The 21,202-nt window shown below is 42.9% G+C and overlaps 1 protein-coding gene across 3 annotated transcripts in view; it reads left to right on the forward strand.

Annotated features, from left to right (window-relative positions):
- Positions 1-848: 848 nt before the first annotated feature.
- GAN (gigaxonin) overlaps positions 849-21,202 on the forward strand; it is a 58,830-nt gene continuing 38,476 nt past the window's right edge. Inside the window, exons 1-2 of one of the 3 annotated variants that reach the window (XM_032486842.1) lie at positions 1,068-1,209; positions 1,469-1,774. Coding sequence is in view for 1 of the 3 variants with exons in the window: in XM_032486841.1 (XP_032342732.1) it covers positions 1,043-1,209 (167 nt within the window). In the remaining 2 variants the exon portion in view is untranslated. Of the gene's footprint in view, positions 1,210-1,468; positions 1,775-21,202 lie in introns of all 3 variants that reach the window. The other 2 variants (XM_032486841.1, XM_032486843.1) reach the window with 2 other exon arrangements.

The following is a 21,202-nucleotide window of genomic DNA, read 5'->3' on the forward strand; positions in this document are numbered from 1 at the left end:
TCCCAACCCTTCAGCGTTCCTCTCTTTCCAAAAAGTACCAACATTCTGGATGCGGTTAGTTACTCAACCCAGAACATTATCCTGGACTCCCTCTCCCTTGTAATTCTGCCTGTTCTTTTAAAGCCATCCATTACAGTTCACCTTCATCATCCTCCATCTATCCAGGCCTCCATTCCCTTTCCTCAAGCATTGCGATATTTAAGCATCTTTCTGCCTCTGGCATACCCCCTACCCTCTTCCCGCACCCAATTCTCCACGCAGCAGCTGAGTGACACCTACACAGTCGAGACAACCTCCTTACCACGGCCACGGAGACCCTGCTTACTTCTTCAGCTTCATCCACTACCTCTCCCCCCCAGCCCGCAAACCAAACGCTCTTTTCAAGGCCTACTTTCTCGGGTCTCTGTGCTCTTACCTGGAAGCGCCTTTTCTCTCGTAAATAATGAAAGCTACATCCACTGCCCCTTGCCTGCGTGCATTATCTCATATGAGTCCACAACAGTAAGAAATCATCTTCATTTTGCAGACAGACAAATTGAGGATGGGCACCTTACCCGTGGTCACTCAGCCAGTGAGTGGAAGAGCCGAGACTCAGATTCAGACTCACCGCGCCAGAGGCCACGGGCTTAACCACAGAGTGCTAGCCTGCCCGCACACCCCTCCAGCGCAGCAGCGATCCCTCTCGGCAGTGCACCGCCCCGGGCAGCGCCCCTTCTGGGACCCGCCAGCCCAGCGGAGGAGCGAAGCTTCTGATTGGCCGCCTCCGGCGTTGGGTGGCGATAGGGAGGGTGTGAGTGCGCGGGGACGTCGCGGACAAATGACGTAACGCCGCAACTCCTTAAAGGCGCCGGTCCCTCTCGCCGCGGATGGCGCAGGCGCGTTCCGAAGACTCACGCTTGTTCTCCGAGTGCTGAGAGCAGGGCCGGGCAGGCAGGCGCGCGCGGGCTGTGCAGACGGGACGCGCGCCGGACGCGGGCGGCTCGAGGGATCCGGTTGGGCGGCGTCGGGAGCCGGACGGGCGGGCTGAGGAGCGGGCGCCGTGATGGCCGAGGGCAGCGCCGTGTCCGACCCTCAGCACGCCACGCGTCTGCTGCGAGCGCTCAGCTCTTTCCGCGAGGAGTCCCGCTTCTGCGACGCGCACCTGGTCCTCGACGGAGAAGAGATCCCGGTGCAGAAGAACATCCTGGCGGCTGCCAGCCCGTACATAAGGTGAGGAGGGGGCCGGGCGAGGCCGCGCTGCCCGGAGCTCGGGGGCGGGGCGAGCCGGGCGTGTCCCCGGAGCCCCTGGCTCCCACCCCCTAGCCGCCGGGGTCCCTTTGGTCATGTCTTATTGCGGTGTCCCTCCCCGCAGACACCCCGGCCAGGCCCTGCTCGCCGCTGCCGCCTCCCGGAGCAGCCTCTGTGGCTTCGGCCGCCCCCCAGGCCAGACCCGTGTCCCCAACCGGACTCCCTCCCCTCTCCCCCGCAGGAGTGGACCCCAGACCGCAGTCCCCCGCCCTTTCTGCTCGGGTTCCCACCGCCCGGCTCTGGCCCCGGCCTCCGAGCCCCAGCGGCCCTAGACATCGTCCTGGGCCGGACCGAGACCCACACCCGCCAGCAGGGCGGGGCCGCGCCCAGGAAGGGCCGCCCCCTCGCCCGGGCCCTGCTGGCGGATCCCGGCTGAAGTTTGCCGGCCGTTCGCCTGCAAATCGACTCACAGTGGGCCGGGCCCGGCGCCGCGAACTCGGCGAGGGAGCGCCTCTCCCGCAGAGAAGCCAAACACCTCTCCTCCGGTGTGGGTAGAGGAAAAACCCCGTTTGATCTTTTCCTTGGGATAGACGATCTGACCAGCCCCCGTCCCCGCCCCCCCAGGCCCAAGTTCTCAGAAGTGACTTTTCCACTCCCTTGTGTTTAAAAAAAAAGGGCAATGCGTTGCAGACACATGTTAAAGTAAGCTGTAGCACATTTTAAAAGACTTAACTGTAATTCTCAGGATGCAATTACAACCCGAGGACCATGAGATTTAAGCGACTTAGAGAAGGCGTTTTAAAACAAAGCTTAGCCTCATTTGCCAGCTCAACTAACGAGGTGAATTAAAGGTTGGTAAGACAGTGCTCATACGAGTGTATCACATCTTGCAGGGGGCTGTTATCTTTTCTTACAGCAACTTTCTTGCAAGCTAGGTTGCTCCTTTAATAAAAGAAAAAATATGCTAAAATTTGAAGAAAGTGCCCAGTAAGCTGGTTAAATATAGACTAATAGTAGAGAATGTCACTAGAATTGACAGGTCAGAAAAAGCAAAATGTATTCTTAGTGCTTTGTCCTAGCAGAACTCGGCGCCCAAAATACATTTTAACCTTTGCATTAAGAGACATTTATGCTAACTCAGAAGCAGTTCAAGTGTTCTGGTAACGTCTCCTGGCTCCTTCTGGCTCTTTCTTAAATCCATTTGCACTCTTTGCAGATTTAAAGGTGGGGTTGAGGGGAGTCGTTGTTAGTGTGGAATTTAGATTGCCAACATGACAGCTCATAGCTGGCAGTTCAGAGCTTTGAACAGTCAGTAGAAGATTAGAATCAGCAGACTATCTTCCCTGTATCCAAAATTTTCCCTGCTTGGGGGAATGCTTAGGAAAACAACTTTAGAGACATTATTGTAGTTCTTTAAGTGGCACCCAGCTGGCTTAAAAGAAAATTGCAAATCACCAAACACATGCTCTGTGTTCCCTTTCTGTGCTTCATTTTTCTCCATAGCACTTACCACTATAATATAACCTACATTTTATTCATTTACTTTGTGGATCTTCCCCAACCACTGTGTAAGCTCATTGAGGCCAGGGATTTGTCTTGTGTTCCTTACATTATCCCTGGCACAGAGAAAGACCGGTGACTCCAGGTTAGCACATGTGTTGAAGCAGGGACTGCTTTCCTTTCTGCCACAGCAGATTGGACATCAGAGGACTCTCTCTGTTGCATTTCCATTTCAGAGCCTCAGCTTTCCCTGATTGAGGAGAACCTTGGACCTGCTTTCTGCTTCCAGCTTTCACTCTTCTTAGCTGTGGGTTGTAGGTCGATGACTTCACCTCACTAGTCTGATAAATGAGGGATAAAATGTGTCTTCGTCTCATTTAATCTTTGACCCACTCTGTGAAGAAATAGGTAATAGTGCTTTGAACTCCTCCCAGGTGTGCACACAGGTCTGCAAAGGTAGAAGTATCACTGCTGAATTAGGAAAGGTGGGCTAGCCACTTGTGACATGGTGGCCCATAATGAAAATATTTAATAACGTGAGATGTTAATTATAATAGCAGTAATTTAGGTGAGAAGTATTACTAATCATAGTGGCAGAGCCAAAAGGGACCTCAGACCCCCCTGTCCAATTTTGTTACTTTTCAAATAAAAAAGTTGGGATCAGTAGGCAATGATGATTTGTATTACAGTGAAGTTTCTAGTACTTGATGGCTGAAGTAGGATTAAACTCCCAGTTAATGACTCCTAGTCTCCTCCTTTACCAAACCTAGTTAAAGCATTACTCGCATTTAACTGTTCTTTGTGTAAACTCTACCGCTTACTGACTTACAACATGTTATGATTTATGTGCTTATCAAATACTTTCACATGCTGTCTCATTTTGATTTTCATTTTCAGCCATCTTGTACAGTAGATAGGGCAGATATTATTGACGTTTTACAGATAAATATGAATTAATGTGTGTTTTTTCCAGAGACTAAATGCTCTGAGTTTATTTGGCAATTGAAATGGTAGAATGTTCTAAAATGATCACTCTCAAGGCTACTTCAAAGTAATTTAATTAATATGTGTTACTACTTAGAAACAAACTGTTTAATTTTTGATACTAGTGATATTGGGTTTTTGTATTGTATCTGTTTTGTTTGAATAGAACTCTAAAGAATTATATTCAAACAGTGAATTTGTATGTTCTAGAACTTGTTGTTCTTACTTTCTCTTTTGAACCTTAAGCATCTAAATCTGTGATGTCATTGGTATATAGATTGTGTGTTCAAAAGTTTGGTAGTCCTGGAGTTTTATAAGAGCCTGAATTTTGTTTAATGTCTTTAGTTAGCCTGGTTTCAGTAACTGTCATTAGGGGCCTGAAGTTCTATGGTTTAGAAACAATGTTATCTGTTGCTTCTGTATGATCAACCAAGGCAACCAATCCAACTTTGTCACACTAGGAATTAAAGCAACTCCTTTGGGATAATGTCTTCTTAATAGAGAAATCTTTTAACCTACCTTATCGGTTTAATCTTTTCCTCTGTTTTATCTTTGGTTTAGAATTTGTTTTTCCTCCCGATATTCTTAGTGGTAATATGACACTAGAAAGACTTTGAGAATAAAAGCCAAAAAAATCCAAATCTGGCAACCACACCCCAATGATAACCTGAAAAAAGATTGTGTAGAGTCTGTGTCATGTGGCCTTAGGGTTGAGATGCTACAGGGAAGTCAGGCAGGAGCTCCATGGTTCATCACTCAGCTCAGTAATTGAGATGCTCTTTCCCAGCATGCCCTCCTCCCAACGTTTTCTCCTGATCCCTGAATGACATTTTTCCTTTGGTTTGTTGGGAAAACAGAATCTACACGTGGCTGACAACCTTTAAGAATGATGAAATTGAATTCATAGCTATAATGACCCACAGCAACCCTTTTCTTTCTCAGCAGCCGGAGGCCTTCTGGGAAAGGTTCCCTGAGGCTTATAGGAAATTTCCCTCTCTCTTGAATATTGCAAAGTTTGCTTTGCTTCACATCTGAGGCTCTTCTGGATTCTGGCACAATCCCATTGAGCTGATGTGGAGTCAGACTCCTTTCTCTCGTGAGCCGTGGTTCCTGGGGAGTAAATGTATGTGAAAAGGATTTGGAAGTGGATTGCTGTGATTCTGCAGTGACATGATGGTGGCTCTGTACAGGTTCCAGTCCTGTACCCACTTTGGGGAGTTTTGGGTTTTCTGGGGAATCTGTTGGAACATTAGTCTGTTTAGCTTTTAGTCGTGGAGAGTAAAGGAAAGAAAGAGTTCCAAGATTGGGGGATCCTTTGTTCAATCAGCCAACAATAAGAAGGGCAGATTTTGTCCCTTGTTTTTGGAGAGAAAGCTGGTCTAGTGAGGTGGAGTGGAGACACTGGGCCTAGAGTACAGCCTGGATCATCTTAGATGACTTTTCTGGGCTTTAGTCTTCCCATCTGTGAAGTGAGGTGGGTTGGCCTGTGTGAGTGGCAGATCCCTCTAAGTCCGAATTGTGTGGCTCTGTGCTGTTTTTATTCTGCTTTGTGTGTCAGTCTTGTGGGAAGGGGGTCCGTTTCTGCTCTTACAGCTATTGTACCATCTAAAGTTTTGTTGTACATCGATGTTAAGGCCTTTCCCCTGCTCTGTCATTGGCTGGGTATCTTGCTGTATAAATCCAGCCCCGTAGAGCTGTTTTGTAACACGCATTTATTTTATGCTGTTAATCTGGTTGTGTTTCAGGACCTAATTATTGATGAGCCTGTTTTGCCATTTAAATCTAAAATTTGACTCATAGGTGATGGGTGATGCTGATGAAACTCCTTAAGGAGACGGCTGTGATCTCTGTAGGAGTCCCAGTTTGATGGTAATGGAGAAATTACCATCCTTCATTCAGACACTTGAAATTTGCCCCATAGTCTACGAGCACTAGTGTCCATTCGTCTTGTCCTCTGTGTGCAGGGCCTGCTGTTAGCCACCAAGTCCCTCTTCTTTTCCTTGTGCTTTGAGTTCAGAGTCACCTGTGTATATAGCAGCTCATAAATCATTGTCATAAGGGTTTTGACAGGCTTTGGTAACCTGGTGAGTTTCTTAGTACTCAAGGGGTCAGCTCAAGGCTGCAGGTTCTGAGACTCATGCTGAATCCTGAGCGTTCGTTCTTTAGAGCAGATTGACCTGACTTGCCTCTTGCTTTACTCTGAAGCTGATGGGAAATAAGTTAGACCTAAACATCTTTTAGTGGATCTAGGCCTTTTTGTTTTTATCCACCTCCTATAAGGCATCTGTCACAACTGCTTAAAAAGATAGTCTGTCCTGAAGGGCTTACAGTCACGTGTTTCAAAATGATCACTGCTCTTCTCCTCCTCCCCCCCATTAGTATTTGCAGTTATATTTACGTAAACCCTGTTCCTAATGGGAGTTTTTCAAAACTAAAGTTAAAATATGTCCAGTTTCAGAAGATCAAAGAAGTATTTTCGCTGGGCTTCTAAAGAAACTAAGCAGTTGTACATTGGAGTGCTAAATTTAACATAGATTACTCATTTCAGCTTAAAGATATGTGTCTGTTTATACAAGGCAGCGGTTGCCACTGTCAGTAGCCATGAATGTGCTAATTCTGGAAAGGTCCTCGGAAGGTCTCAAATGATGAAACACATCAATAAAAGTCCTTGTTAACGGGTGAATCTAACCTAAGGTGAAGTGTGGAATGTTTAGATTTAGTGTAGAACTTTCCTGAGGGTTGTTCTAAGTAATGGTCATGTGATGGCGGTGAAACGTGGTCTACTGAACATAACTGATCAGTTCTCACTCTTTCCCCTGCGCCCTTTGATGTCTGCCTCTTCTTACAGTTGGTATTTTCCCTTGGAAGTCCTCATCCGTGTTCTTAAAGTGATTTTTATTATATAATTTAGAGAGTCAAACAAAATGCTTTTCCACATAGGAAGTCTGGTTCTTTGGGTTCCTTCCTTCCTTCCTTCCTTCCTTCCTTCCTTCCTTCCTTTTTTGGTTCTTTGGATTTCGATTTGGAAAACAGACTAAGCATCCAGATTACAAAACGGCCTTGTCCATTGTTTAAAGTGTTAATCACTTTGTCTCATGATATCAAAGTGAGGCTTTAAATCTATGTATAATCCATAAAGAAAGCATAATTAGGACAGATAAGGCGTTGTTTGGCTTCTGAGTACCACGCAGTAAGTCCTGTGGAGAGCTGCCTCATCCTTCAGAAGGATGCAAGCCTGTCATTTTGTGCACTAGAGCTGTAATATAAATAAATAATTTGTAAGTTAGGATTCTAGGTTAAGGGTGGAGATGCCAGGGTGTGGATGTGACAAGTGACAGGTTATGGTTGCAGCCTGGAATTTGAGTGCTTCCCATGGGTCCTCTGCCTCCCAAGACACAGTGAGTCCAAAGAGGGATGGAAATCAAGGCTCGGGTAAAGGTGGCAGCCATAGGTCTGTGGAGGGTAAAGGTCGTATGTCCTTCTAAATGTCCTCTGCTACTCAGCTGGAGCTCTTGACCCCTGTGCTCAGAAGAGCAGAGAGTGAAGTCTTCTTCCTAAACATTTGCTGCCAAAGAGTGTCTTAGCCATAGAAGGTGGTCTGATGTCTGCTGCTTCTATTTCTCCACGAGAATAACTTAGTCTGTTTTCTTCTTTTCAGAGATTTTAGAAAAATAGGATACTTAGGGAAAACAGGGTCTTGGTGAAGTATTTTGTTAGATTCAGAATTAGCCTTCGGGCAGTAAAGCTTTGAGAGGCAGCACATATCAAATAGAAGTGCGGAGGCTGGCTTTTTAAAATAGACTGTTACCATGGAATATAGACCCGTGTAGTGTCCTTTGTTTTCCTTTTTAGAGTTAATGCGCTAATGGATATAGAACCTTAAATGTACATTCTTGGTCAGAGGTATTTTGTGGTTCTCTCAACTACTAAGTGTTTCTATATCTTTTTTAGAACAATTTTAAAGACCACTTGATGCTTATGATTTTTATGTTAATGTGATGAGTGGAAATACTGTAAACCATGGTTTTGTAGTCATATTCGCATTTGTCAGTAACCAATTGCCTGTGCCTCTGAATGACTGTAAGTGGTTTAGTATTACTGAGTTCAGAGTGTTTTCAGTCCCTTAAATTGTTCACATCAGCTGGTCCTTGTATTGGAGGAGCCTTCACGTTGAGGGTGTGAGGTTGGCCTGGGTCTCTTCTCACACTTAGAGCACGTTCACCAGGAATGGCTGCAGGTGTGAGGAAAGTGGGATGGAGAAGAGGAGTGAGAACACTTGGAAAGAAAGACCATGGGAAGTGTTTTCTGTTCCCTCCTGGCTGTACCACTTCTGCTTCAGGGATGGAATTGGAGGCCAGAAGAACCCACCATTTTCTTGAATATTCCATCCGCTTAGTAAGGGGCAGAGTTTCCCACATCCATCCAGCTTTTCCTCCTGTGCTAAAGTTACTGTAGAAAGTTCAGACTTACCTGAGCAGATGAGAGACTTCTTCTCAGGTGCAGTTGGTTGGTTGGTTGGTTTGCTGCTTTATTTTCCTGCCTGGCTCCCTGACACTGCTGCCTTGTGTGAGCAGAGGTACCAACTTAGTCCCCATCCTGGGAGTGATAATCCCTGTTGTTGGCAAAGAGGGAGCAAAATTCTCATTTTTCTCGCCTCCTGCAGTTGAGCAGGAACAAAGTGGTCCCTCTGCTTCCTTTCCTTACTGTCTTTTTTCCTGTTAGTGGGAAAGGGGATTATGGAAATATGCACCGCTGTCACGCACTTGGTACATTCTTTAGAAATGTCATCACCGCCTGAACCCATATGCTCGTGGGGTTGTGCTCACCAGTAATAAAATACAGTTCAAGAATTAGCATTGTCTGTGATTCCTGAAACGTGCTGTGTATTCGTTCATCAGAGCTCCCAGTAAAGGGACCTTATGTAACTAGTGTTGACTAACTAGGGTTCTTCATTCGTTCAGCAAATGCAAAGGAGACACTTCTGGGTGTCGGCACCAGCAAGGTGCTGGGGAGACTGGTGATGAGAGACCAACCAGAGGTCACACTTCATGGTTTATGGAGCGTTAGGGCTTTCAAGGCTCTTCCTTGCCGACGGCCGTTCGAATGTGTGTTCAAAGGTCTCCCTCAGACACTGTCAGATCTGAGACTGAGCACGTGGAGACCTAAGTCACTCAACTCCTTTTTTCTACATCTGTGGAGCCAGGAAAGGAGAGGAACATGGGACTAACAAGTTTTACATTATTTTTGATGTTCACTTACTTTTTCACTACTGTATACCTTAGTGTCGTGTGGTAGTATCAGAATTTCAAGAATAGGGAAAGAATAGTTTAGCTTTATTTTTGGAGTAGGTACTTCTAAAAGTCTGCTCAAAAAAGGATGTTTAAGCAGTCACTGCTGTTAGTAACCCCAGTTAATCACCTTTACAGAAACAACTTTCTTTAAGCAGAGGACATAGATTCTTGGTCAGGGTTCCCTAAATGCTTATTCATTCATTCATTTTTTCTTGAGCGTTGATGTGTGGCTCTGCTGTGCTCCCGGCAGACAGTGAGAAGTGCGGACGGGCAGGTGAGAATGGTATTCGCAGTGCCGGGTGGATTCCTCTGAATTTGTATCAGTCATTTGCAGATAGTAGGATAGGGGAACAAGCTGTCCTTTAAGAAGGTAACTCAGCTGTTGTATGTTTACAGGACTTGGGGAGCCCAGGGTTGCTGACTGATTCAGGCCGATGCACCAGGTCAGTAGTCATAGCCAAGGTCAGGGACCAGGGAGGAAAGCAGCCGGCTGCTAATTGGATGTGAGAATTAGGCTGTGGAAGAGGAACAGCCAGGCCCGCTTAGGGAAGTGGGGAAGATCTGTCTTTGATTTGCTGAATTCCAGGTAGCTTTGGATTGATTCGTGAAAATTCTGTGAAGCACTATATGTATCTGTGAATTTGTGTGTTTCTCATCTCAACCTCTTTCTTTTTTTTTTTAACACCTTTATTGTGGTATGATTCCTGAGCAGTAGACTACATGTACTTCAGATGTACAGTTTGATGAATTTTGATAGATGTATACACCACTGAAACCACCACCGCAGTCAAGATAGCTAACATTTCACCTCTACCTCTCTTCACCTCCTGCTTTTTATTGGCAGAGAAGTTCCTGTTCATCCTTCAGGACCCAGTTCCAATGTCCCTTCTTTTGTAACATTTTTTTCAGTTCTGCTGGATGATCGCTGCCTCCTACAGGCTCCTCTGTCGTGTATGGTGTGTACCCTCATTGGAGCACGTGTTGATCTTTTATTCAGTTGGGAGAAATAGAACAGACAGATGGACTGGGTGCTTTAAAAGCATCTTTTATCTCAAGGGCCGGAGGCACTAAATCCATTAGTGGAAAGTGTGTAGGTAAGAGAATTGAGTTGACTGCAGTGTGTAAGTACCGATGAAGAGGTAGATGTGAATTCAGGATGCTGTATACACTGCTTCCAAACAAGATGAAACTTTCTGCTGTAGCATTTTCCTGTATAGCTGAATATATACTGGGGACTGGGGAGAGGGACAGAATAAACTCTCACAAGGAGTTTAACCTAGGAGAGACTCTTTAATTTTGCACTGTTTTCAATGGCACAGTCAGCTCAGCAAAGTCCTTTTCTGGTGCCAAGAAACCTGGGAGAAGAAGGGAACAAATTCTTTGTTCAAAAGTAGTAGCTCCAAAAAAAAAAGAAAAGAAAAGTAGTAGCTCCAGTGAGAGAGCTTCTGTTACAGCATGACTAAAGAATTAATAGAGAAGCATTCATTCCCTTGACAACCTTTTGGAAGGCGTTTTCAGCTTCAGGTTGTCTAGAGAAGTTTATAACAGTAGATTGTAAATTAAGGAGGCATCAGAAGCAGAAAGATCATTTTAAGATGCTAAAGCAGAGCTCATCCCAAGCTGCCTCTCGTTTATTAGAGGGAACTGAAAAGGGATGTGTTTCAAACTGTAGTTGTGTTTTGTTTTTGTTTTTTGTTTTCCTAACTCCCATTATCTTCTTTCAAAAAAAAAAAAAAAAGACAGTTTTTTAACTGTCACTTAATGCTTTGGTTTGAAACTGCTTTGAAAGGATGAATACAAGACTAATAAATTTATATCAATTCTTCTCTTCTGAATTTATTCTAGAGTTTCACTTTCTCTGCCTTTGTAAAGGTGGAAACCTTCCTTTTCTTTACATTGAGAAGAGGGAATAGAAAGTGGAAATGTGGACCTACTTCTGCGGTATGGAACTTCTGTGTTATTGGGTGCCATTTGTGCCCTGCAGCAAAAAAGAACTAGATCCATCAGGTTTTAATCACAGAGACCTGTAAGAGTGCCTCCCAAGTCAAGGGGGTGTACTCCTGAGATGGTCGCTTCCATGGGCTCTTAAGGTTCTAAGAGGAGCCTCTTTTCAACAGCATCTGAAAAATCATACCTGAGTAGAAAATCTGGAGCTATTTGACAGGTTGAGGCATGAATGTCTTTTATTTCCAAAAGGTCAGGGTGTGACCAGAACAAGGAATCAGGCTTGTTTCATTCTAGAAGAATTTTTTGATTCACAAGTTGCTGCATCATGATTCTGTCTTTGAACTCATCTTTAAAAATTTAACATGCATTTTCAAACCCGGTCTTTTAAGAGGTAAATTTTATTGACTGCTTTAATTTCAAAATTACAAGGACTAGATTTAAATTTTAAGAACCTGTTTTTTACACAGAAAGTTACAGAAAACCACATGAGAGTTCAGTTTATTCATGCCATCCTAATTCTGTTTCTGAACAGTGTACTTAATACATTGTTATGGTTGTAATCCATATATTCATATTATTTCTGGTTCATCTTTTCATTTGAAGTCATTTCATATCTCCCTGTATTTCAGTGTAATGCCCATAATCATTTTAATAGCTATTTGGTATGACATCATATTGCTGTTCTATATAATTTGCTTCATCATTGCCCTTTGACATTTTAATTTCCAGTTCTTTATTCTTCTTAATAGTGACGCTATCAACAAATTAGAAAAAAAAACTTTCAGTTCTTTTTTCCTTGTATTTTTTGTGGGCAAACTCACTTGGGGAGCTATGTCCCAGGCACATCTGGTTTTAAAGATAAAAGCAGATTTTTTCTTGTTAAATGAAACCAGACTACTGTCCAGGAGGATTGGATTATCATATCAAGGCCTTGGCAGTGTGTATGTGATTTCTTTCCTTCAGCTCTGTTACCATTGCCAGGTCACTTTTGCGAGTGGTTTCTCAAAGTTATTATTCTTTTGCTTGCTATCACTATTTTGTTAGACTGGATTTTTAAATGTTGTATGTTTGCTGTTGTAAAAATATTTGGAGCAGGGTTTGGCAAACTTTTTCTGTAAAGGGTCAGAAGTGTTTTAGGCTTTCTGGGCCACAAGTTGTCTCTGTCACAAATACTTTGGGTTTTTTTGTTTGTTTTTAACAACCATTTAAAAATATAAAAAACCATTTTAATTCAAAGGTTGTGCCCTCCCCACATCAGTCGCCTGCCTCCTTTCTCCTGAGCCCCAGGCCTGGACTTCCGGCAGCTGCTGTGTGGCCACCCCGAACCCATCAGGCCCAGCTCCCTCTGCCCCCAGGTTGCTCATCCTTCATTTCCTGTGCTGGTTAAGGTACTGCTAGACTCTCAAGGGGAGACCTGGGAGTCCTCAGGAGGCATCTTCTCTCTTACTTTCAGCATGGAATTGATGCCCATCACTTCGACCTCTGAGGTCTCCAGAGTCTGTCTCCTCTTTGCCACCGCTGCTGTTCATGTTCGAGCTTTTATTAGTTCTGCATTGTGACAGGATTTCTGCTGGTCCGTCTGCCTCCATGCTCAGTCTCCCTCAGTTTTCCACAAGCTGCTGCCAGAGAGATGTATCTAGAATGTAATTAGATAATGTTTGAAACTCCAACGTCTTTGGAGATGTGGTTGATTCAGGCGCTGGGGCAGGAAGAATACACCATGTGCCTGGCATATTTGTGCCAGAAAGTAAGGAGATGCTCAAAAGAAGACAGAGGGAAAAAAAATGTTTCTTCTGTACAGAGCAGGGAACTATATTCAATATCTTGTAATAACCTTTAATGAAAACGAATATATGTATGTATATGCACAACTGGAACATTGTGCTGTACAGTAGAAATTGACACATTGTAACTGATTATACTTAATTAAAAACTTTTTAATTAAATTAAATTTTAAAAAAAGACAGAGGCTTTTTGAAAGAACACAGGGCTGACCTGAAAGAAGTCCAGATGGCCAAAGTGGGACGATTTGAGCAAGAAAATAAGTGAAAGTAACATTGGATTATAATCTATAGAATAAGAGGAACACCGATGTGTCTATGGATGAATAAATGAATGGATGGATAAATAAATAAATGAGAGAGAAGAGACTTCTTTCTTATGGAAGAATTTCAGTTAATAAATGTGGAAGAAGGAATAAAAGAATAGGATATCTTCATTAGAACACCACAGAATAATTGTTGCAGGCAGTGGATACTAAATTAGTGAGCAGGAGTTTGAGGAGAAAAAGGATATTTGTATATTCTCAAATTACCCCCTCCAATATATTTATTAATTACAAAGGGAAAAATACAACTTTATAGCAGAGAAACCCAACAGATACCACCTTAACCAAGTGGCCAGGTTAACAACAGCAATAATAACACACTGACATCATGTTCTCACTGATGGGATGCAGAGAAGGGCACAGCATCACTTTAGTATAGTGTTCCTGCCAGAAATGCATAGCATCAGTCTAGTCATAAGAGATTAAACCCAAGTTCAGGGACATTGTACAAAATAATTGACTGTATATCTGGAGGAAACTGTAATTCACAAAGATACATGCACCCCAGTGTTCACAGCAGCACTGTTTACAATAGCCAAGACATGGAAGCAAACTAAAGGTCCATTGACAGATGACTGGATAAAGATGTGGTATGTTTATACAATGGAATACTACTCAGCCATAAAAAAGAATGAAATAATGCCATTTGCTGCAACGTGGATGGACCTAGAGATTATCATACTAAGTGAAGTAAGTCAGACAGAAAAAGACAGGTATCATATGCTATCACATATATGTGTAATCTAAAATATGATACAAATGAACTTATTTACAAAACAGAAACAGACTCACAGACATAGAAAACAATCTTACTACCAAAGGGGGAAAGGGAGGGGGGATAAATTAGGAGTTTGGGACTAGCGGATTCAAACTACTAAAATAGATAAGCAAGGTCCTACTCTATAGCACAAGGAACAATATTCAATATCATATAATAAACTATGATGGAAAAGAATAAATATATATGTATAACTGAATCACTTTGCTATATACCAGAAACTAATACAATATTGTAAATTAACTATACTTCAAAAAAAATTAACTAGTACTCACTAAAGTGTCAGGTCTTGAAAGATGAAGAAAGATTGGCAAACTATCACAGGTTAGACACAACTAGTGCAATTTGGAACCCTGGATTGGGTCCTAGAACAAAGAAAGGATATTATTAGGAAAACTGGTTAAATTCAAATAAAGTCCATAGTTTATTTAATAGTATTTTACCATTTATTTCTTAGTTTTGATAATTGCACTAAGATTATGTAAATTATTAATATTACTGGATGTGCTCTGTGAAAGGTATACAGGAACCCTACAATTCTTAAAAACTTTTCTGTGAGTCTAAAATTATTTCAAAATAAGAAGATTTTTTAAAAAAAAGAAAAACTCCTCGTGAGTGGCTCCATTTCCCTCCAGGTGAACTCGATTCCTTTGCGTGGTCCTTTGAGTTGGGTTTGTTTGATTTCTTACAATTAGATTGAGGTTATGCATTTTTGACAAGAATAGCATGGGAGCCATACTGGGACCTCAGGTGTGTCCTGTCGGGGGCCCGAGCATCGGCAGTGTTGGTTTGCTCTTGTGGTTAAAGATGTTGTCCACCAGGTTAATCCACTCCTTTTCTCTTTGTAATTAGTAAATGATTTATGGGGTGAGACTCTGAGATTATGTAAATACTCCATTCCTCATTGACTTGCACTCACTAGTTTTAGCATCCACTTACGCTCTGTAACTATCTTTCCTTCTGTATTTATTAGCTGGGCTCCTAAATTTTAGACTTACACAGCTGGGTAGAAAGTAGTACCATTTGCTAAGATGGGGACAGCCAGGGGAGGAGTGGGCTTTCAGCAGGCTGGAAAAAAGGATTTATTGTGAAACAATGTATACTTTACCCAGAGGCTCAGGTGATGGGGTTAAAATCCAGACTCCTGGAAATGACTCGTAGCATTTCATCTCACTGGCATTTAGCCCATGATCAGAAAGGATCGTTGGTCAGTTCCTCGAGGATGAGGACCACCAACCAGTTGAGGTCCAGTGTCTGAATCCATGCCTAGTTCTGAATACTGTGCCTGGAGCAGTAAAAGGACTGGCTGTACAAAGCAAAGTTGTGGTTTTTATTGGTTTGGTCATACTTTGTATCTTTCCCTCCAGCAGTCGCGGAGTGTCTGCCAGGAGTAATAAATGTCACTCGTAGTTGTGTGTCCCCTCTGTCCCTGTGATACTCTGTGGGTACTGCCTCCCTGTCTCCAAAGCACACACACTGACTCACACTCTACAATCTTCGTTTGAGCTGACCCTGTTTGAGGTGTAATTCACACTTTCACGTTCTTTTTTTGGAAAACATCATCTTCCCTGAGATAAATTTCTCTTTTGTTCAAATCACATGACTCTGGAAGGCGTACCCTTTGTGTTTTCACATTTCTTCCAGATATTGATGTAACTGGATGTGGTTACTCAGAGCAGATCTAAATATGAAACGCTGTGTTTCATCTTCCGAGTGGATGATGTGATAGCAGGAAGAAAATGGAAAAGGTTTTGATGAATCCCTGGGTGCTGCGTGGTGAGGGGTCAGGGAGGTGGGCAGGCACAGGCCGTGGCCATGGCCTCTTCAGAACTGTTCCAGCATCGTCTGTGGTGAAGTGGCCCTGCTGCAGCCTCGTTACATGGGTGGGTTGGTGGGCTGAACCCCTGGACGATAAACCTCTGATTCTCTGGAAACATTTCCTAATCTTTGCATTTTTCATCACTCTGTAGCTCCTAGTTCTCCCCCGCGGTGCGGTGGTGGAGAGTCGATGGAGCACTGGACTATCAGGCTTATTCATAGCCTCCCCTGCAGCCAGCCGTAGAGGCCAGTTTACATTTGGGCCTCAGCACAAAGGCAGCTGATTGCATCATGGACCTGTGGGTAGTGGAGCACTTCAACATTCAGTTCTTGAATTGCTGACTACAGCACACCCTGGATTGGGTGCTGGGCAAAAGCGTCCCCTTCCCCTCCATGTGGACCAGCCAGTGGATGCTGTGCAGGGAAGCAAACACCTGCTTAGCTGGTTAATGACGCCACTGCTGCCGCTAAACAGTTGTGCTCATTCTGTTTCAGAGCCAGATGAAAACAGCAACTGATTGTGGCAGCCTTCAAATCCACTAGCTCCTCACCTGGTCGTGTACTGTTACCCAGTCCATAATATTTTTCAGATGTCCATTCGGGACCAGACTCTTTATGAGGTATAGGGTAGAGCACTAAACCAAAGTCTTTGTTTTCATGGATGTAGACGTTAAACAAATGCCGTGTGTTAGATGGTGATAAATTCTATGACGAGAAGTAAAGGAAGGAGGGGAGTGAGGGTGTTGTCTAGATAACGTGGTACCTGGGCCACTCTTAGGAGTGTTTTTGGAGTGGAGACCTGAAGTCAGTGAAGGAGTAGACAGTGTGATTAGTGGAGTGGGAAGTGGAGAGAACATTCCAGGCGGGAGAGAGTCATCAGAATAAGCTGGGAAACTTTTAAAATATACATTATCTTGGACCTGAACTATTTGCTCTAAAATGGGACCCAGGGGCCTGCTTTTCTGTAAAAATTCTCCAGAAGATTCGGGAAGCAGATTGGGGAGCTCCTCTTAAAATCCAGTAAAATTATGAGTCATTCCAGAATCTATCTGAGGAGAACAGTTTCGATGGTAAATTAGTAAAAACCATAATCTCTGTGGGTAAAAAGAACTGGAGGCAGAGAGAAATGAGGAGAAGAAATTAAAGGAAATCACGGAGGAAAAGAAACAGTATTGTACCTTAATGAGAAAGCCACTCTTGTAATAAAGTTTGATTCTTAGAATAATCAAGGAAGGTGTCCCGGGTCCCCATTTCTACTTTCTTTGCCACCCCCTGCTCTGAGTGGGACACCCATTATGTCTCAGACCTCTGTATAAATGCTTCCCTCCGTGTAGAATTCTTAGGTGGCAGGAGCTGGGAGGTAGGCGGGTTTCTACATTCCCATTCACAGAAAAGCAGGTCTTGTCATGAGACAATGTCACCTGTTGATGGAAATATGACCTATGCACTTAAATTTCATAAAGTTAACTGGGACTTTAAAAAAAATTTTTTTAAGTAGACTTCATTTTTTAGAGCAGTTTAAGGTTCATGGCAAGACTTAGAGGAAAATACAGAGATTCCCCGTGTGCCCTCAGCCCCCACGGGTGCAGAGTCTCCCCTGTTATCAGCATCCCCACCAGCAGGCAACTTGGTCACAACCTCCACTGACACATCGTGACCATGCAGAGTCTGGAGTTTACAGTAGAGTTCATTCTTGGGGTGCATTTATGGATTTGGACAAATTCATTCTGATGTATATCTACCATCATAGTATCATACTGCCCAGTGTCACTGCCCTAACAGTCCTTCGCCCTAAAGATCCCTTTTTGGTGTGGTTTTTAGGAGCACATGAAGCTGAAAAAGGAAGAGAGGGCATCTGTAAAGCAGAGTCCCTGCAGGAGCCTAAATCATTAGTTTGGCCTAAGTGGTAAATGAGGTGGGGAGCTCACACCCCTCTGCGCTTGGGAGCTACCCAGTCTGAGGTGACGTGAATCGTTTGAAACCATGTGAGTAATGCCCGTGAACTGCCCTGAAATTTCTGTGAAGCTTGACTCCTTGGACATTTTATTAAGACAAGCTTTCACATCCGAGGGGAAGAAATGTCATTTAGACTTCTTCTCTGTCACTGTTACATCACATACCATTTGGTAACGTCACCAGTGATTCTGGAAAGAGGAGGACCAGGCGGTTATCTGTATTGTTAGTTAGGACATTTAGACGCGTTGAACTTTTTCAGCAGTTGGAAGCCAGTAAGAAGACAGTATATAACCAACAGAGGACTTGGCTCTGTTACACTTATTTAAAAGTTGTAGACCTCTTTCATGGATGTAAAACTTTGAATAATGCCAGCTTCTTTATTAGCCAACAGCTTTTTTCTTAGCAAACTTCTTTTCAGGATTGTCAGGAAAAAGAAAAGCTGATTTTGTTTCACTTCTATTCAACCTTAATAGAACAGAAAATAAATGCTTAACCCAGAGGATAGGTGACTGGGGGAAAACTAAACTTAATGCTGCATCACCCATGGAAGGCATATTATAAATCCTAGGAAACTGATGGAGCTGGCTGGACTATGTCCTCTAGGACTCAACAAGGCTGAGCTTCTGCAGTAATTCTTGGGTCTGTTCAGCAGTTTAGGCCAGAAGTGTTCAGGGATGGGAGAGTTCTCAAGTCACCTTATTTAACCTCTTCTTTTTACAAATGAGAGAACAGGGGCAGAGAGGGGGAATGTCTTGCCCTAGAAACAGAAAACTGGGGAAGAATGTGATAGGCCTGGATATTTATATCAACACCAGAGGCCCAATTTTTATACTACTACCAGTTATTTCTGGTTGTTTGAAAGAGCGTTATGAAATTCTCAAAGTGTTATTTTAAGAAGACTGCAGTTTCTTAGGAGAGAGTTTCTAAACTGATACCACATAATAATAAAAACAAGGATGTTACAACTTTCAGCAAATTTACACATGACTCCATATCTTACTGGGGTGGAGATAGAACACAGAAGGGAGGAGGGGCAGTGTTGGGGGGGATTGAAGGGGACAAACTAGTCAGTATACAGTAAGCTACAAGGATCTATTGTACAATATGGGGAATACAGAGTGTATTTTATAGTAACTATAGGTGGAGTATAACCTTTAAAAGTTGTGAATCACTGTATTATACACCTGTAATTTACATAATATGGTACATCAACTATACTTCAATTGAAAAAAGAAAGGATACAGAAAGGAGTTGATTTACCTCCTGTTTGTATATGTGTAACCTTAGAAGCAAAATTATCCATTATTAACCCTTTGGCTTAGCTTTTTTTTTTTAATTTATTAACTCATTCAGTCCAGTTCATTGAATTCTCCATTATATGTGGCAGAAGAGATAGAAATGATGTGTGAGGTGAGAAAACTAAATGAAAAAGGGAAAGTACGGAGAAAATTTGTCAGAGGAGTGGGGGAGAGTTGGTAGGTATCTGGGAATTTAGGGTATTTACTGAAGGAAAGAAATGTGAAACATAATGGAACGAAAACTTCAGCGATGTGGTGATTTAGTAGGGGAGGAGGGGAGAGTGAAGACAGAAAGAGGGAGAACAAGACAAGTTAATGTGGTTGGTAAATGAGAAAGCAGTGGTGATTGTCCAAGCAGTGAAAGAAGGAAGTCAGTGCAGGTGATGACAGGCTGTGAAGCAAGACAGTTTCCCAGCAGGTTTGAGTGACTCTTAGTGTCTAAGAAGGGAAGGGACTAACAGCCAGCTTTCACTATGCCCTTGACAGACGAATGGTCATCCAGCCTGCTGAGACGTCTTCTGCAGACTGATGATCTGTGAATGGTCCCCTGGCCCTGTAAAATAAGTCTTCACATGGAGAGCAAGAGTTCAGAAACTCTTGTAGCAATTTGACAGTAATTTTATGTCTGTTGAATCTAATGATAAAAGAATTAGGGCTTGTATTTTATGTTTCTTTAAAATCTCATTTTTCTAAGAATTCGTTTTTCATATTAAGGTATAATTGACATAGAACATTATAGTAGTTTCAGGTGTACAACATAATGATTTAATAGCTGCATATATTGCAACTGTAAATTGCAGTAAGTCTAGGTAAGATCTGTCTTATAGTTAAAGAATAGTTACAATTTTTTTTTCTGGTGATGAGAACCTTTAAGATCTACTCTTTTAGCAACTTTCAAATGTGCAGTACAGTATTATTAACTGTAGTCACCACCATGCTGTGCATTACATTTGTGTCATATTTTACAGAAGATTCATGTGAGATGGATTAGAAATGTAAAAACACACGTGAATAATTTGAGAAGCATCACGTAACCTTGCTACTCAAGAGTGAACTAAAGAGCAGCAGTACCTGGGTCGCCTGAGCGCTTGTTACAAATGTAGAAATTCAGGCCCCACCGTGGACCTTCTGAATCAGGACCTGCATTTGAGAAGATCCCCAGATGACTCATATGAATGTTAAAGTTTAAGAGGCTCTATGCTTCAGTCCTCTCAGCACCAGACCGATGAAACTAGTAGAAAATCCTTCCTTATTGATTCTGGTCCTGCTTCACTGTCCCTGAGATCATGCAGGAAAATCTCATGTGACAGCACTTGAAATATATAAAGACTGCTGTCAACTCAAAACTTACTTTACAAATAATTACTGAACATCTCTTCTTGGTAAGCTGCCAGGCTAGGTTGTAGGGTTACAATGATAAAGAGGACTCTGACCCCAAGGAACTTGGAGTTTAGTACAGGAGAGAGGAGATGGGATTTTTCCACAGATACTGTAGTAGCAAGTGCTTGATGACCCTCTAGTAGCAAGTGCTGGGGAAATTTACAGTTGTTTTTACCTGCAGGGAAGTGAGGGTGGAGGTGCAGCCTGTGGCAGGATGGAGTGATACGGGAAACTTTTTGTGGAACTGGCATTTGAAGTAGTCTTAAACTGGTAGGAACTGGATATCACAGATGATATTAGGAAGAGATCAAAAGTGGGGCAGGATATGGGAAGTTTTGGGGACAGGTCTAAGGATCTGAAATTAAACCATAATTAAAATAAAGTTTTGTAATTTAACCCTCAAATGTTTAGAGACTTCAGTTGTACAATGATTCATTTTTTCAGGGCTTTGAAAAGGACCAGATTTTATAGAAGCCTGAAATCCTCCATGGTCATATTTAGAGGAGTCTTTTTTTTCTGTCTTCTTAGCCATTGTCTATACTCTGCCATCTGCCGAAAGAAAACTGTACCCTTTGAAAGGGGTCTTTTTCATTGTGAAAACATACTGCAGGACTGTTGACCCTTGAACAACATGGGTTTGAACTGTGCAGGCCCACACACATGTGGATTTTTTTTCAACATTGCACAGGTTTACTTATACACAGATGAATTGAAAAAAAACCCACGTATAAGTGGACCCGTACAGTTCAAACCCGTGTTGTCCAAGGGTCAGCTGTACACCCCCTGTGGTTGTTTGAATCTACAGATGTGAATACAGCAGCAGACCATAGGACTTGAGCATCTGCAGATTTTGGTATCCGTATAGGTCCTGAAATCAATCCCTCATGGATACCAGGGACTGTACAGTTGTCTATAT

Source organism: Camelus ferus, chromosome 9 (genome assembly GCF_009834535.1).
Source record: "Camelus ferus isolate YT-003-E chromosome 9, BCGSAC_Cfer_1.0, whole genome shotgun sequence".
Classification (NCBI taxonomy): domain Eukaryota; kingdom Metazoa; phylum Chordata; class Mammalia; order Artiodactyla; family Camelidae; genus Camelus; species Camelus ferus.